Here is a 16855-nt window from a genome sequence, read left to right as displayed (position 1 = left end):
TCGGTATTGCATACCTATCCTTCATTATTTGGCGAATGTTTAAAATATTTCATATTGCGAAGCAATGAGCTACTATAATGCATTCCTATAAAAGTATGAGAATGGATGTCACTATAATGATAGAAAATGCCAATGTTTTAGATAAATAGCATTTATATATTTACAATATATTTCATGTTTAACAATTTGCAATTCATAAATATATAAAAAAAAAATGTAATTCACAAGAGTATATAAATACATTGTTAAAGAACTGGAGAAAAACTAATGAAAGTTCAGATTAAATTTTTAATAACATTTGTATCATAACTTAGATATGAAATATTTCATGTTCTATAAACAGAATTATTTACAAAGATATTTTCTTATATTTGCTAAACCCAACATTTAATATAAGTGGATGTTATGACTCAAATGTTTGATGTATTGTTAATAATTTAATTAACTTTATACAAGATAACTTCTTGCATTAAAATAATTTATATGCTAATAAATTATACAAAAATTAATGAGAGAAAAAAAAAACAGTATTTTACTACAAAACAAAATAATTATTTATGTATAAGAGTCATTAATTAGAATCACAGCTCATTTCATTTTTATGGCACAATTTACGACTATAATGATCGACTTTCTGCCCAGGTGAAATGAAACCTCTTCCACATTTATCACAGGAATATGGAAATGACTTTGTATGCTTGTAGATGACGTGAGCCTTTAGCGTAGAAGCCTGTGTGAAGCTCTTAAAACACAAAGTACAAGTGTACGGTCTCTCTTTAGTATGTACACGCCTGTGACATATGAGTGTGTTACGTAACGAGAACGTCTGACCGCAATCCACACATTTGTGAGGTCTTTCGTTGCTGTGAGTCTTTTTATGAGATAGTAAATTCTTCTTGCTAACGAAATTCTTGCCACATTCTTCGCACGTTAACGAGTTATCATTCTCGTCTGCCATTTTTTCTATTTCTTGTGGCTTTCTAACTCGAAGACGTCGAGGATGAGCATTTTTTCTTGGCCGAGCTCGCGTAGACATGGCACCTAACCGGTTCGTATGTACCGCTCTCGTGGACGTTTATAGAATCATACTTTTCATTGGCCCATCTGTTACGCTTCACAATCACATGTAAATGCCCCCCTCTATATATGCCACGTAACATTTACATATGGCAACTTCACGTGATTTAATTTACTTCGCTCTTCCAGCATACATTCCTGCTATATGTAAATGTGGAGGCGATAGTCACACACATACATCATTATATATATATTTTTATATATTATTCAAAAGAATATACAATTCTCTTAACTCGCGATTAACTGATAATTTAATTAATAGATTATACGTATTATAGAAATAATCGTAGAACACAAGTAAATTTTCAAAATTATACATTAAATTTTTTATTCCAGAACGTCACGTGATTCAATATTCGATTTAAACTTAAAATATTTATTAATACCGGACAAAAGTTACAATATATAATTAACGCTTTCTTGTATTTTAATTATTGGTTTTAATACGTAAATAAATTGCTTACAAGATTTATAAGAGCCATTCACATACACATATAGGGCTACAGTAGATCTCAATATTGAGGGGGGTGTAGGAAGATTCTTGTGTATCGAAGTAAAAGTATTTATCGTTTTATATTTTATAAAACGATAAATAAAGTAAATAAAATTAATGTTTACTTCTATCGAACAATCCCTTTTCATACTCGAAAACATTTGTTTTATTGTAGCCTATTAAATCGTAACTTGCAGTAAAAACATAATTTTTGGTGTTTTTAATATGCTATGGTTATATTTATATGTTTTAAAATGCTAAAATTTATTCACTATCAGCAGAAATATAGGCTTATTGTTGGTTTATATACAGGCCTACCAGCAATCGGAAGAAGTGAAGTACGGTATTATTATTTATAAGCATGGCGCATTACCCCTATTCGAAAGCCAAAAAAATATATTTTTAACCACTTAAAATACTAAATTTTGGCGTTCCTCTACGTATATGATCTTGACCAAATGACCCCCTGCTAAGCTCTGTCTGTAGGCTATATATAAATTACACAGAGAAAGGAAAAAGATAACAATATGTGGATTAAAACTATTAATGCTGACACGACAATGATTATAATTATTGTTTATTTTAGTTAATTATTTTACAACAATATTTAATGCATCATACTTGCATTCCACATATTGTTATAATAGCTTGTGTTATATTTAGTTTATTGTTCTCTGTTAACTATAAAGTTAACCTTTAAATTCCCTTCATTATCGACGTACTGTATATACATTCATTTGATAATTAATTTTAAAATGTTAGTGTTTTAAATATGGATATTATAAGCGGGAAATCGATTATTTGCAATTCTATGTGGCAGAATTATTAAACACACCGACACACACTAGTTGCATGTGTCCTGTATGTGTTTATCTGACTAATTATTTCTAATTGGTCGGATGAACACCTACTGAACACACATCGATAGTGTTTTAAATACTAAAACCACACACGAAACATCGATGCTTATAGTCACTGAGTTTTTTTAATAAGAAAATTCACGTGTATAATTAGTGTATTAATCACGTGAATCACACTAGAAAGAACACCATAAATACTACATTGAACGATTACGGTATGACTTTCTACACTAACGCGAAGATAAGAAGCACGAGATAAACAATTGAATAGTTTGATAGTGGACACGGATCACGAGCTATACACCCGCGTGTGAAGTTCACACAAACACACGTGCACGTGAATATCGCGTGAAGTTAAAACACACGAGAAGTGCGTAAATATATCATTAAATTAACCAGAAATTTTGTTAAAATGTTTACACGTTAATTGTATATTCTAATTTATAAAATAATTTTATATTATTTAAGAAATTTTTTTCTTTATAAACTAAAATATTACGAAATTTTAATACATTCGAAGGCGTGTTATGATAGTTAAACGATACACGCAACAACACTTACAATTTAAAATATTACACGCGTATAATATTTTAATAAAGGCTTGTAAATTGTTACCATATGCAAATTTATTAAATGAATATTTTTTAAATAAATTATTTTTTTATAATAATAGAATTGTATACAGGCATTCATTTATATATGTGTATAATTTAAAAATAATTAATTATTTATAATTTTATATTATATGACGAAGACAATAATAAATAATTCTACATATTGTATGAAAGATCACCAGTCAATTTTATTCATTTAATAATTTAAGAAAATATATATTTAAAAATTGATTTTTTTCTTTTAAACTAGAAAATAAACAAGAAGAAAAAGGATGAAAAATACAATTATTTTTTAAATATCTTTTGATAAAATAATAAATTTAATGATTGCCGATTATAAAATATTTATCGTTTTAATTATTGAATAGTCGAAATTACATAAAAACTGTTTGTCTTTATAATTATTTTAACTTATTGTGTAGGTGTTTTATGCCCCGTTTACCTCTTTTTTATAACTAATAAATAAATAAATAAAAGAATATTTTAAAAATTATTATTTTTGCAAATTATTTTTTGAATTCTTAATCGTATATGTTGCTTGTTTACACGCTTATATACTTCTGTTGTTTATTAATATATTTATACACTTTTACACGTTGTTTATATAAATAATTTTAGATGCTCCTTGCTCTAAGTTTTTGCAAATCGTTCTTGCTTCTACACACAAGATCACTCTCGCATCCTTACTCCTCTATGTTTTCACATAGCCGTCTTATAAATAATACCATCCCATATACTTTTATATCTGTTAAACGTTATTTTATAGACTCGAAATGTATACATTCTTATCCGAATGAGTGCAAAGTTCTATATGTAATCGGATGATTGAAAACTATGTTAAATATGTATACCTTGTCACATAATCTACCCAAGTAATATATGTACCTGTTGGCACTTAGCCAAGAAAGTTCCATTTATCTTATAATTTAATCGTTACGTATTGGAAAGAGTAGTTTTTTTATTCGTCATACTTATTAAAAATAGATTTTGAACAGTTATTTACATATAAATACATTTATTTATAAATTTTTTACCATTTGTTCTAACGTACAGGTAGTGTACCTTACTGCAATGTTCTCGTTTAATCGGTAATTTACGTACTGTACATATCTCGCTAGGCATAATTTATAACATTGCATACTTGTAGGAATGCTGATTTTCGTTATATATTTCTATATTTGTATATGGAATTAAGTTTGTTTACTTTATATAAGTATATAGTATACAAATTTATTTTTTATACTAAAATGTACTTATATAAATATATAGCCTATTATTTATGTAAAGTGAAGAAGACTGACTATATACAGGACCCAATTAAATTCTCCACGCCTCTCTATATGAAGCAAACGTGTGATTTGACTCTGTCATCACTTATTATTTGAGCGATTGTTGCCAAAATTTGTGGTTTTCTTTTACTGCTATGTCCACCAGTTGATCTGAAAAGGTGATTTGAAATTATCAGAGTATGAGACGATATTTGGGCCAGGAAGACTGTTTTTTTTTTTTAATGAACGTGTAAGTTATGGAGCTAGATTTCTTCTATACGTAATTATATATATATATATATATATTTGAATATATAGAATGAGACAGAGAAAAAGAGAGGGACCGCGCATATACAGAGCAAAATTCTGTGTCCATTATTTTGATTTTAGTAGGGCCACAACAAGTCTACGAATTAAACTGTTTTATAATATATAAGAGATCCTTTTCTTCATCAAGTAATAATAAATTTAAAAGCACGAAATCCTGTGTTTAGCTTATGTGTGTAGGTTTGTTTAGCTTACGTGTAAATCCGTTTCTATATATACATATATATACGTAGCTTACGTATTTATATAAAAAATGTGATTGTATAATCGATGTGTATATAAAAATAAAAACATATTTTTAACGTCTCTCAGTTTATTAAGATTATAACAAAATCTATAAATACGAGAATTAAGTGTGTAAATATAACACGTTACTTTTTATATTTTAAATATTAGTTAAATCTGCACAGATATAATGATGTATTTCTACATCTTTAATACGTTCATAAATTAAAAGCCGAACGAGAGAATTTTGATACATTTTAAACAGAATGAAACAATTAACGATTTATAAAACGAATTTATTAATTGCGTACGAGAAAATATACAAAAATATATAAATAATTTACAAAGTAATTAATTCGCTAATTATGTGTAATGTTATATAATTCATACAATTTATAACTGGTTTGATACGGATGATACAACCAATTAATATTTGAAAATTATGAATTATTCTAGTTGATTATTTAATTATTTCGTATCTGGAAACGATAACAGTATCCAAAGTATGCACTTGTCAACGTTGCTAATGATACTATTATAACAAACTGGCGTTACTCATCGATTTTTGAATATTAAAATTCCCTGAATTAATTTTAATCAAAGAGTTCTGTAAGCAATTTCAACATCTTTTTTTTTCGCAAAAGTTAGATAAATCCGTACTTGTATGCTGTTAATTTAGTGAGTGTATACGGATTATTTAGTGATTAAATTAACATTTTACACATCGTACAACTTTATCGCTGCTCTTACCGAAGTTTAACGCGGATAGAATCAATCTAGATCATCCCATTTTATTAAAAAGTGACATTATCAAGTATCATCCAAGTTTGGTTTAGCATCTTACTGGTTAATGTGGAGAAGATGGAGAGGAACTAAAACTCTTAAGTCACATTTCTGTTTTCCTCGTTATGCTAAGAGAAATTAGCTTTTAAGTGTAATTAACTCATCAAGAATGGTTGGAAAATAAAAAATTTCATATCTATATAATTAACAGGACCAATTTTTCCATTTTATAATTGAAAGAAATGGAAAATAAGTGCAGTTTCACAATCGTACATCGTTCAATTGTCCAATTAGGAGTTCAGATTTAAAGAAAGAGTGCCTGATTCGTTACATTCATACCACGTGATGTGAAGCTATATAAATTAAAGGAGAGGTATGTCAGGAAGAGAGAGTCTTGCTTTTGCTGCAAGCAACGTTCGTTTTACTCTTAATTCAAAGCGAGACGTATCTGGATCGATCCCTCCCCCTTTAGGCAATGCTAACGTAAGTATTGGCATCTTTACCCTTTTGTTTCATTCCCCATCATTTTTTTCCAATGTTTCTATAGTAATAAAATATCATTAATTTTTTCTCTCCCTTCGGTAATCTAATATACTTCTAATTAATTAAATATTATAAATAAAAAAATAATTTTAATTATATTTTAATGATATCATTTGGAATTTTTTAATTAAAAATTAACTATTTTACTTTATTTGTAAAGATTTTTCCCCCTTTCTATTTAATTGCATATTTTATTATCCTAATTTTGGACACAAATAATTTAAGTAACTCTTTCTATCTTTCTCAAGTAATTTAATTAAATAAAATATTTAAAAATATTTTTATTATTTTATTTTTTTTATATATAAATTATCTGTTGTCATATTTTTAAAATATTTTTATGCAAATAAATTTCTTTAAAAATCAATTATTTATTATTAAAAAAATAAAAATATTCGGCGTTTAATTAATTGTAACAATTTATTATTTTTTAAATTGAAAATAGTTTCAAATTTATTGCTATAAGTAAATTAATTACAATATTTATTAAGTTTTACTGATTTTCTTAAATGATAAATGGTATTTAAATGATAAAGTTTGATTTTATATACTTTTAATCAATTTAAAAAGTTGATTTTTTTATATTTAATAATTTTTTGACTAGTTTTTAACTGTATAAACTATTTTTAATTGCGAGAAAAGTAAAAATAATGCTTCATATTCTACAGAGAAACATGATTTACAGGGGCGGAGTATGCGGAGAAACCGAACATACAAGCTAAACGCCAATTCTTTTCTTTATGTTTTAATTTTATATTTTAGTGAAATATTCTCTAAATATTCATATAAGATTATGCAATACATAACTGAATGTTATTTTTATTTATTTACAAGATAAAAATAAACAAATTTTTGTTTAAACAGTATAAAATCTAAAAATAAATATCAAGAATAAGCGAAAGAATATATTTGTAATTAAATTTTTGTATATATTTTTAAAAATGTTTTATATAATTCCGATAAGTTATAAATAATAACATTTTAAAAAAATAAATTAAATAATTAAAAGCATAAATTAAAGTGAGCAAACGATATAACTTAAGAAATTTTAAGGATAAGTTTTATATAATTTATTAAATTTTAACTAAACTAATTATTCAGAAGAAAATTATACGTATTTATTTTAAAATATTCTTTAAAAATATACAAAAATAAACTTGCAATTTATAAAATTCTCTTTAAAGTTTACGAGGTTAAAACATATTGTAACTATATGTCATCCTGTAAATCGCACTTTTCCGAACAACTTATCCAAGATAAAAATTAAATTATCATTCAATTAAACGATATAAAATAATTTATATAATTTAATTTACAAATTATACAGAAAACGTATTAAATATTATTAAAATTTCATTTATAAAACTTCAAACTATATATATATAAATGAAGCGAAATTAATCTTATCGACTCAAAAGAAGAGTTGGAAATAATTTTTATATCAAACTTAGATAAGATTTAAAATAGTAAGATAGAGATACTCAAGAAAGAAATTATATCGATTCTCCTTAAAGGTTTTGGAAAGAGAGCCATATTTATGACGTTGCACGCTCTTGCCTCAGAGAATGACTCTGCTCTTCATTTGCAATACAAATGAGACAGATCCTAAGTTGTGAGGTTTGCAGCGCCTAAGAAACGTTTTTAAGCTTCGATCGTCCGTAATTTTCTTCCAGGAAATAGTGTCCGATAAACCTTAGTACTAGCTCCAGGCAATTACAACCGATTGTTCAACTATTATACTTTAAATAATCATTTTATATTATGATCATCAGCAAAACATTCGTTTATGAATATTTCTTCTATCCATCTAAACTTGGATTCATTTCTCTAGAAAAATACTATCAATTTACATATAATTAGTCAATACGAAAAAGAATTTGATTATATAAAAGCATTTGATATAGATATTTCTTATATTTTTGGAATAGGAAGAGGATGAAGAGGATGCTTTTCTCCTCTCTCTCTTCTGAGTTCGGGAGGATGTAGATAATTAGCATTTTTTAATCCTAAAAAAATAAATTTCGTTTGATTGTTTTTTCCTTATTTTTTCATCTTTTTTTTCTTTTAAAGTTATTAAATTAGTTTTTTAATATTTAATGCGCTTTTTAAAAATTATATAATCATATTTTGTATGAATTTTTGTGATTTAATTCAAACTTCTTATATTTAATTAATATTGATATATATATATATCAATATATAATATATATATATATATCAATATATAATATATATGGATTTATGGCTAAAAAAGTTTTATATAATTATAAAAAAATATATTATTTTAAATAGTAAATTATCAAAATTAAGGATTTTAAATAATTTTAATTAATTATCCGATATATCTTGCGAAAATTTGATAGTTTTTAAATGTTTTTCGCTTAAATTTCTAATGTAAAGTTAGGATTATTTAAAGGAGTGTTTCTCTTACAGAACACTTTCAAGCAATTTATATAGATTTTAGTGATGTTTTACGCGGTTTTAAGGTACTTCTGCGTATAAATTTTCTGTTTATAGAGAGATTTAACGCTAAAGAATAACTAGAGAATAACTTAATTGAAGAATGCATCTTTTATGGACGATTACTGTACAAATATTCAGGCGTATTAAGAATTTTTAATTAAAAAAATTTAAAATTTTATATAAATAATTTCATAAAAACAAAGAAACTTTTTTAGGAAATTAATCTCAAGTATTTTAGCTTACTATCATAAATTATATATGAGTATTTTATTAAAACTTAATTTAAAAATTAAAAATTAATACAAAAATTTCAATCTTAATCTATTTGAAATGACAGTTTTAAAACTATTTTCTAAAAATTTAAAGATATTTTATTTAATAATTTTTTATTATTAATATTATTATTTATAAAATTCTACAAGTACCTTTCTTTAATGAAAGAATATTTTACGGGGATTTTACCTTGAATTTAAAGAGGGATTTTCTGCGCTATCAATACAATTTCTATAAAAAAATTGAAGAAGAATCATCTAAAAAAATATATTTAAAAAAAAGGAAATTTAATGACATTTTTCATATTTAATCTTATCATAGAAAATTTTACGGCTTAATAAATTAGTGTAAATATAGATATATGTATATAAAAGTAAATTTTATTAAAATATACAATTTTATTTATTAGTAAAAGAAAAAATAATTTTTAAACCTTTTGGATGCAATATAATAACAAGAATCAAAGATTTAAAATTATAATTACCGCAAAGATCTCATTCTGTCCTGTATCTCGATCTGTGTTTACGTTTTGATGTTTAAAGTCATGACAGCGACGGACAAGAAAATCGATTATGAGCTAAATTGTAAAGCATTGAAGCCGTGATTGAATTGATTTTACACAGTCGGTAGTTGAAATAAAATTAGAATCTGTCGGAGAAACGACAAACTTCAATCTAATACATTTTTACTAGGGAAATATATCCCGTGGAGGTGTTTAATTTATCTTTTCCCCCCATCCTCTTTCCATTCAAGATTAAACGGTGTTAAAATCAATTATTTGTTTAACGAAACTTCAATATATTTTAATTTAATTGACTAAATTAATCGTTTCTATTGATAGCTTTTTCTCTATGATATCCTTTCCGTTGTTTTCCAGCATCTTTAACAGGATGCTGCTATCTCGTCCCGTATGTAGATAGGCGACTTTAACGCCGTTTTTCTTATTAAAAATACTATAATTTTTAATGATTTCGCTTCCTAACTCTCTTTATAGATATAAAAATTGATTTTAACACACTTAACGTAACATTTTTTTACGATTTTAAACGAGAAAAACACACGCAAAGTGTTTGCTCCTCCGCATCACTTCTGTTTCAAACGGGACGAAAGATGAATTTTTTAAATCTTTTTTTTTTATGTATATATAATTAAAATGATGTTGGAGATGTCACCTACGCTTGATAGACGGTCGTGGGTGTTACTTTTTAATCAATCTCGTAAAGGAGAACGAGGGGTGAGGTTATAAAGGTAACGAAATTGTTTCAATATCTTCATCCCCATCATTTCTGAATACGCACAATTACCCATTTATATTCGTCCGGTTCCCCTCCCGTTCTTTACAAATGGACTGTTCCCGTAATCGAAGCGAAATAACAACTGAAGGAAGCGACTGAGAAGAGAGGGGGACGGAGGGAGGGGTGAACAGATAATGAGAAATACCGTAGCAACACATTCAACTCACGTAGTCCGACAGTCAGATCAATACTAGATTTTACAGCCGGATGTTGAGATGTATTGTGCCACATCGGGACAGAAGTTGCTATCTAATTGTTATCAGCATTGCTATAGACACCGGATTTTGATATTTTATTACTCCTTTGCAGAATTTTATAATGGGTTTTAATGCGCTATTTTAAGGAAAATTTCGATTTATCTTTGCCATTTTAACTCATTTTTCTCTTTAATTTTAATGTAAAAATTATTATTCTTACTTTCTTTTAAAATAAATTGCCGATATTGCAATAATTGTTAGATAGATGCTTCCATTCATCTTTAAGTTTTCGTTTTATATGAATTTTTTAAAAGGAATTTCTAGGCTTATCTTATTTTATTTACAGTTCGTATCGTCTGAATTATTTAATTCGTTTGAAACGGGTTGTATGTAGTTATATATATGCGGTTTTATATAAGATAAATCCAGGTGAGATACCAACTGGAGAAATATTTAATATTTGAATTAGCTGTAAAAGTAACGCTTCTTGTTCAATGTAAGAATAGGAGGTTTATAGAAGGTTATAGTTTGCCTGCTAACTGATGTAAAGGCGTTTCTGTTCTCCAAGTGTCTCTTTTAAATTTATTTTTTAGCAAGTTTTTACGGAAAACAATTATGAATTTGCTCAGAAATAAAGAAAAAATTAATTCGAATTAGATGCCACTGGGATTAAATGACCTAAATTTTAGCTAGACAATGATTTTAATTAAATGGTCTCTGTTAATATGTGAGAGAAACAGGCGTAAACATGGTTGTAATTCTCGTTTTCAGTACCATTTAAATAACTTTTTAGAGTTAAAAGCCATTTTTCCTAATGGGAATCTCTATTTTTTAATATGAAAAAAATTGTGTTGTATATTAAACGTTTCTTATAATTCTATACATTTAAGTAAGTAGCTTTTGATAGAGTAAGTTCGAGTATGATGCCTTTAACTCGATAAAGATATGCTAATAATTAAGTTAAGTAAACGTAAATATTAATTGATACTCCAAACATATTGCACTTGAAAGGGGGAAGTCATAAATATTTTTATTTCTAATTTAAGTGTCGAACTTCTCTCCCCCGTGGGCATCATTTCCGAACTTCATTTTACCTGCCACCATTTTTGTTCTATGTATTAAACCCGACTTTATCTTCCTTCAGGACATGTGACATCATGAAAACAGAAATCGAAGATAGCGACGAATGTCCGGCGCCCTTAAATTTGGTGCTTAGCAGCGAACAAACCAACACAGCTTCTAGAAGAAGGAAAGTAGGAAGACCTCGTAAATTGATTCGACCTACAATCCCAGTGAAAATCGAATCGTTCGAGCGTTCTGCCGATGGCCTACTGCCTTGTTCCGTATGTGGTAAAAGTTTTGTATCTCTTAAAAACTTCCTCAGCCATCAGAAAACTCATACCAATCAAAGACCCTATCAATGCCTCGATTGCGGGCGCAAATTTTCATTACGGAACACGTTAGTTTGTCATACTAGAGTGCATACTAAAGAGAAACCGTATACGTGTACAATGTGTCTCAGGAGTTTCACCCAACCTAGTACCTTAAAGGCTCATATAATCTATAAACATACCAGAAAATTTCCATATTTATGTGATGTGTGCGGGCACGGTTTCATTTCACCAGGACATAAAGTCGAGCATATGGCTCGTGTTCACGGACTCGGCTTGGCATATGCAGGATTTCAAGTTAAGAGAGAATCGACAGCAGAAACAGTCTGACGTTCCTTCTTTTTTGTTGTGAACCTCAATTTTAAATTTTTAGTCCGTTATCGAGAAGTAGGAGATGCTCAATGTCTTATCGATTGCTCAATAACTGAACGAAAAAGACGGAAATGTTTTTGGGCTTTTCCATGTAAAGCATATTAAAAACTCGCATTTTTACTATAAAATTGTGTTATATTTATTTAAATATATATATTATAAAGGTGAATATAAAACGAATTATTCATTATTTAAAAACACTGACTATTGAAAAAGATAAGTTTTCGGATTTTATATTTGCAATTTTATAGATTAAATATAATAAAATAAAGCAAATGAATAATGCATAAAGCTAACAGAGCTTATGAAATTTAATTTTTGCGAATTTTTTTTCTGGCTTTTTCATATATAAAACGAATACATTCTAACTTAGAAAGAATGTCGGATAGGTAAAAGAGTCATTGAGGTGTTTTGTAGCGTTAACATTAAAAAAATTCTATAAAAGTCATTTATTAAAGAATAAAAAGCTACAAAATGTTCACCTGTAATTTAATTAATATTAATATATTCCATAAAATACTTTTAATATTTAAAATATTTTAAAAGTTACGATGATTTACACAAATATTTTCAGAGGAATTAAATGAATTTTCTTAATTTCAAAAAAATATTTAGGTGTCGCTTTTAAGCTTTTTACACGTGTTATAATAAAAGTTTTTATTTATTTTTATTGTCAATCGAAGAAATAAACTCGAAATTATATTTTGATTGAAGATAATTGTCAAGGAATATTACAATATTCCAATTTTTTAAATATTCCTTGACAAATTTATAATCATTAATGTCAGTGGAACATTTGGTCAAATTTACGGCATTTTAAGGTTTTTCATTTATATAGGTACACATGTAAAAATCAGTTTCCACATTTACAGAGCCAAATTGTTATACTGATATGCCTGAATTTTGTCGTAGCTTCAGCTAAAGAATTCTATTGAGTTAGAGAGATTATAAAAATTTCTGATTAGAGGACACTTACCAAAAGTTGTATTATTAAAAATGTAGAGAGAGATGCGATAAAGTAGATGACAGGGAAAGGATAAAAGTTACGCGTCTAAAATGTAAAATTTTTCTATGCTGGCTTCTAGAAAGACAATGTTTTTCAGAATTTCAAACATACAACAAAAAAAGAATATGTAAATCATTTCAAAAAAGCCAGAAAAGATCCGTAGTGCCAACCAGATTTTCTGAAGCCACCCAGCTTTTAAAAGAGCCAATCTGGCAACCGATACAAAGTACTTACTATTGATTTGTTTTAGGATTTATCACAAAAGTAAGATTTTTAAGTATACAATTATATATTATATATTAAAAATATATGCACAGTATAAAGGAAGTTAATCTATAATATTCTAGGGATTTTTATGAAATTTTTCAACCAGGAAATAATAATTTATCATATTAAATATTAAGAAGAAAACTCGCAAGTAATCAGTCGATTCGGATTTTTATCAGTTTTTACTCTTCTAAGAAATTCGATTCTATTAACGACGAAGATAAGAGCCATACCTTCCATTTCGGATCAAATTTCTTCAATCGTTGTGTCAGGTGTCAGGCCCTGGACTGGGACGAAAAAACATTCTTTTAACCATATATCCAAACAAAAACAAATCATGATCTTTGCGAATAATTAAAATTAAGGAAACCAAATTACAAAAGAAAAGGGAAAAAATAAAAATATTTTAATATTAAAACCACGCGGTGAAAACGGAGAAAAATTAGTAAATTAATTCAAGACGAACAAAAAGGGGAATGTTAAGGTACAAGGCTCGTTTAACACCGAAAGAAAGACGGTGTTCAATTGTATTAATAAACAACCGTCTTTCTCGGAACCGATCTGGTCTAATTTCACCCGGTAACAGAGAAAGACCAATCTGAGGCCGAAAAAGGGATTAATAACCAATAAAGTGACGATTTGCGAGACGAAAAAATATTTATGCCTAGGCTATAAAAACACTTAGTTCTTTGCCGCGGCGTCCCACCAGGCTATGTCCCTCGCTGGGGTGTTTCCCGCAAGATTCCATTTTCGTCTTTTGCCGATGTATCCTCCGAAAGTTATAGACCTTCGTTGAGAAAAATTTCGGAAATTCAGATCTGCATTCACCGGACAGCGTTTCCTGTTCCAGAACTGGACCTTGAATGCAACATCCGGTCAGCAATAGGAAACCACCCTGGTCGCTGGACTTCCCTCTTCTTTGAAGAATACGAGGACTTTAACCCTTCGTGACTATAGAACTTTTTGTATGTTAAATTGTCTAATAAACGGGTTGTGTTGTTCGTAAACGAGGCATTGATCTCTGATTCAACCGCTCCCCGTGTTGTTGACTGTTACCACTACGGCAATGGAAACGATAACGATATCACATATAATCGTTATTTCGTTTTGAAATCTTTCCCCCTCGGCCCCTCACAGCTGTAAATATAGTTAAGATAACTGTAAGTTAATGGTGTGTTCAAATTCAGATTGCAATGCATTTATGTAGCCAGGAAGGACTTAAGTAAGGCAGTTCGGTAAAAGTTTTTAATTAAATTACTAATTACATCGATTTAGCTTAGCTTTGACGCTAGTGTATTTCTCATTTCTAAAGGAAGATGCCATTCTAAGAATTTTATGAAGTATGAAAAATGTTCAGAAACAAATAAAGCAATGAGTTCAAGAAGGTTTTCTCAAGGTTCCTCAAGAAAACTCTTTTCTTATGAATTTTCTCATGGAACAATGGCTTTTTTACATGACAGTAAATAAATACTGTAACTTGTGTTGATATATACTTACATGTTCCTTCTTATAACAAAAGTAGATATAATATTTTATTTAATAGGTTAATTAATCAATTTCTTGAAATATTGGGGAATTTAGTTTGTTACATTACAATGTGACAAATACTTAATGTAGAAATATGAAAAAAATTAACAGATTTACCCTATCTCCTATACTATATACAGTATTCTCGTATAACAATTTACCCTTTCTTTAACGTATATCTACACATTGTACGATGGTGATGTAAAATTAAGTCGCCACTTAAATAAAAAGGAAAATATCTTTTAACATAGAATACATAATGGTATGATTCTAAATTGAATGTACTACTGAAATTCATTGAGATATTTCTTTTCAGAGGAGAATTTGTGAAAGTTAAGAACTTTTATATTCTTTACAAGGACATCAAAGGAATTGCATGAAACTCACTGATACAAAGATTATTTTAGAAAAATTACATTTAATATCCTGTTCACAAATTGAATCCAGAAACTACGTTTTCATTTCTATGATTTATCCTACGTGATCCAACGTGTTATGATTCGAGTTAATTATATTATTGCAGCAAATGTTGAAGACCTTTGTATAAAATTTTCATATAAAAGAGCTTATCAACAAAAGACATCCATTGTATTATTTGCATAATAAGTAAGGAAAGAACTCAAGAACATGAGGAATACTAATTTTTTTTTTAGCATACTTGACCATGTACAGATTGGTTAATTTCTAATTATATGAGTAACAATAGGAAGGAGTTGATGGTGTCATATTTTATAAACTCCCGCAATGAATGTTCATTAAACGAGTTCGTGCCAATGACACTCTAAACTCATTCTCATTCTCACTTCTATAATTCAAGTATAGGCATTCAGAGTGAATGCCAGATGGCCATTTTATTACAGTATCATTCATGGAGAAGACCGTATGGTTCAGCATATCTTATATTCGACAAGACAATTAATTATGTAAGAATATGTAAAGAACATTCTTAAATACTTTTCGGAATTTTTGGAGATCAAAAAGTCATGAAACGTCTAGCAAAGTAAGTGATGATATAAATATAAAGATGATTACATTATATTTAAGATTCTATAAATATTTTTATATTATAAAATTCCATTGTTTTGTTTTAAATTATCCTAAAATCTACGAAATTATACAAATCAATTTTTGTCATATTTTGTTCTTCAGTGTATTTTCCCGTTATTTTTATGTTTTTTCATTATCATTTATTTACAAAATTTTCACCAGTTTTTGTTTAAAAATCGAATTCAGAAAAGATAATTCTTATAAAAATATACACATTTTGCGTAAAATATATTAGTCCTTTGTATTCTACGTAATTTAAATTGGTGTGAGGTTGCACAATTCTTACTGTATCATAGTATTAATGCCATCGCTAATATAATATATAATATATCAACAAATAATTGTAAACCAAAGTGTTCGGACGTAGAACGGTTTCCAATATATTTCAGTGTAGTTATTTCTGAATATCGCTTCTTATATTTCACTGTATATACAGTAAAATACAAGAAGCGATATTCAGGAACTGAAAAGACTGAAAGAAATATAACAGAGACCGATCCACATTCGGACACTTTTTGGTTTACAGTCATACGTTGTAAATTGAGACTATAGAGAACAAATTTAATTATACATTACCACATTGCAACAGCACTGTCTATTACCCAACTTTCGGAGCTACCATTTTATCAATATCGAAAAAGTATTTCCCCAAAATACATAATTTTTCAAAAACGGCAGATTATCCAATCTTGGAATAGGTTGCCATAGGACCGGACAGTCAGCGCCGTAACTAGCCTTTTATGCACCCGGTGCGAGGATCTGTAACTACGCCCCAAAACTATGACACAAAACTTGGTCCAGGTCATTTCTGCGCCCTCCAGGGTCTA

General features: G+C 28.0%; 2 protein-coding genes across 2 annotated transcripts; one reads left to right on the top strand and one right to left on the bottom strand.

Annotated features, from left to right (window-relative positions):
* Positions 1-571: 571 nt before the first annotated feature.
* Positions 572-1036, bottom strand: LOC136978055 (gastrula zinc finger protein XlCGF49.1-like). Its single transcript, XM_067273698.1, has one exon. It carries the CDS (start codon positions 1034-1036, stop codon positions 572-574), a length of 465 nt encoding a protein of 154 aa, XP_067129799.1.
* Positions 1037-11575: 10539 nt separating this feature from the next.
* On the top strand, positions 11576-12139 carry LOC136978043 (zinc finger protein 32-like). Its single transcript, XM_067273688.1, has one exon. It carries the CDS (start codon positions 11576-11578, stop codon positions 12137-12139), a length of 564 nt encoding a protein of 187 aa, XP_067129789.1.
* Positions 12140-16855: the final 4716 nt, after the last annotated feature.

The sequence above is a fragment of the Centruroides vittatus genome, unplaced genomic scaffold, assembly GCF_030686945.1.
Source record: "Centruroides vittatus isolate TY-2023 unplaced genomic scaffold, ASM3068694v2 contig_487, whole genome shotgun sequence".
In the NCBI taxonomy this organism is placed as follows: Eukaryota; Metazoa; Arthropoda; class Arachnida; order Scorpiones; family Buthidae; genus Centruroides; species Centruroides vittatus.
This window is presented reverse-complemented; position numbering and strand designations above follow the sequence as displayed.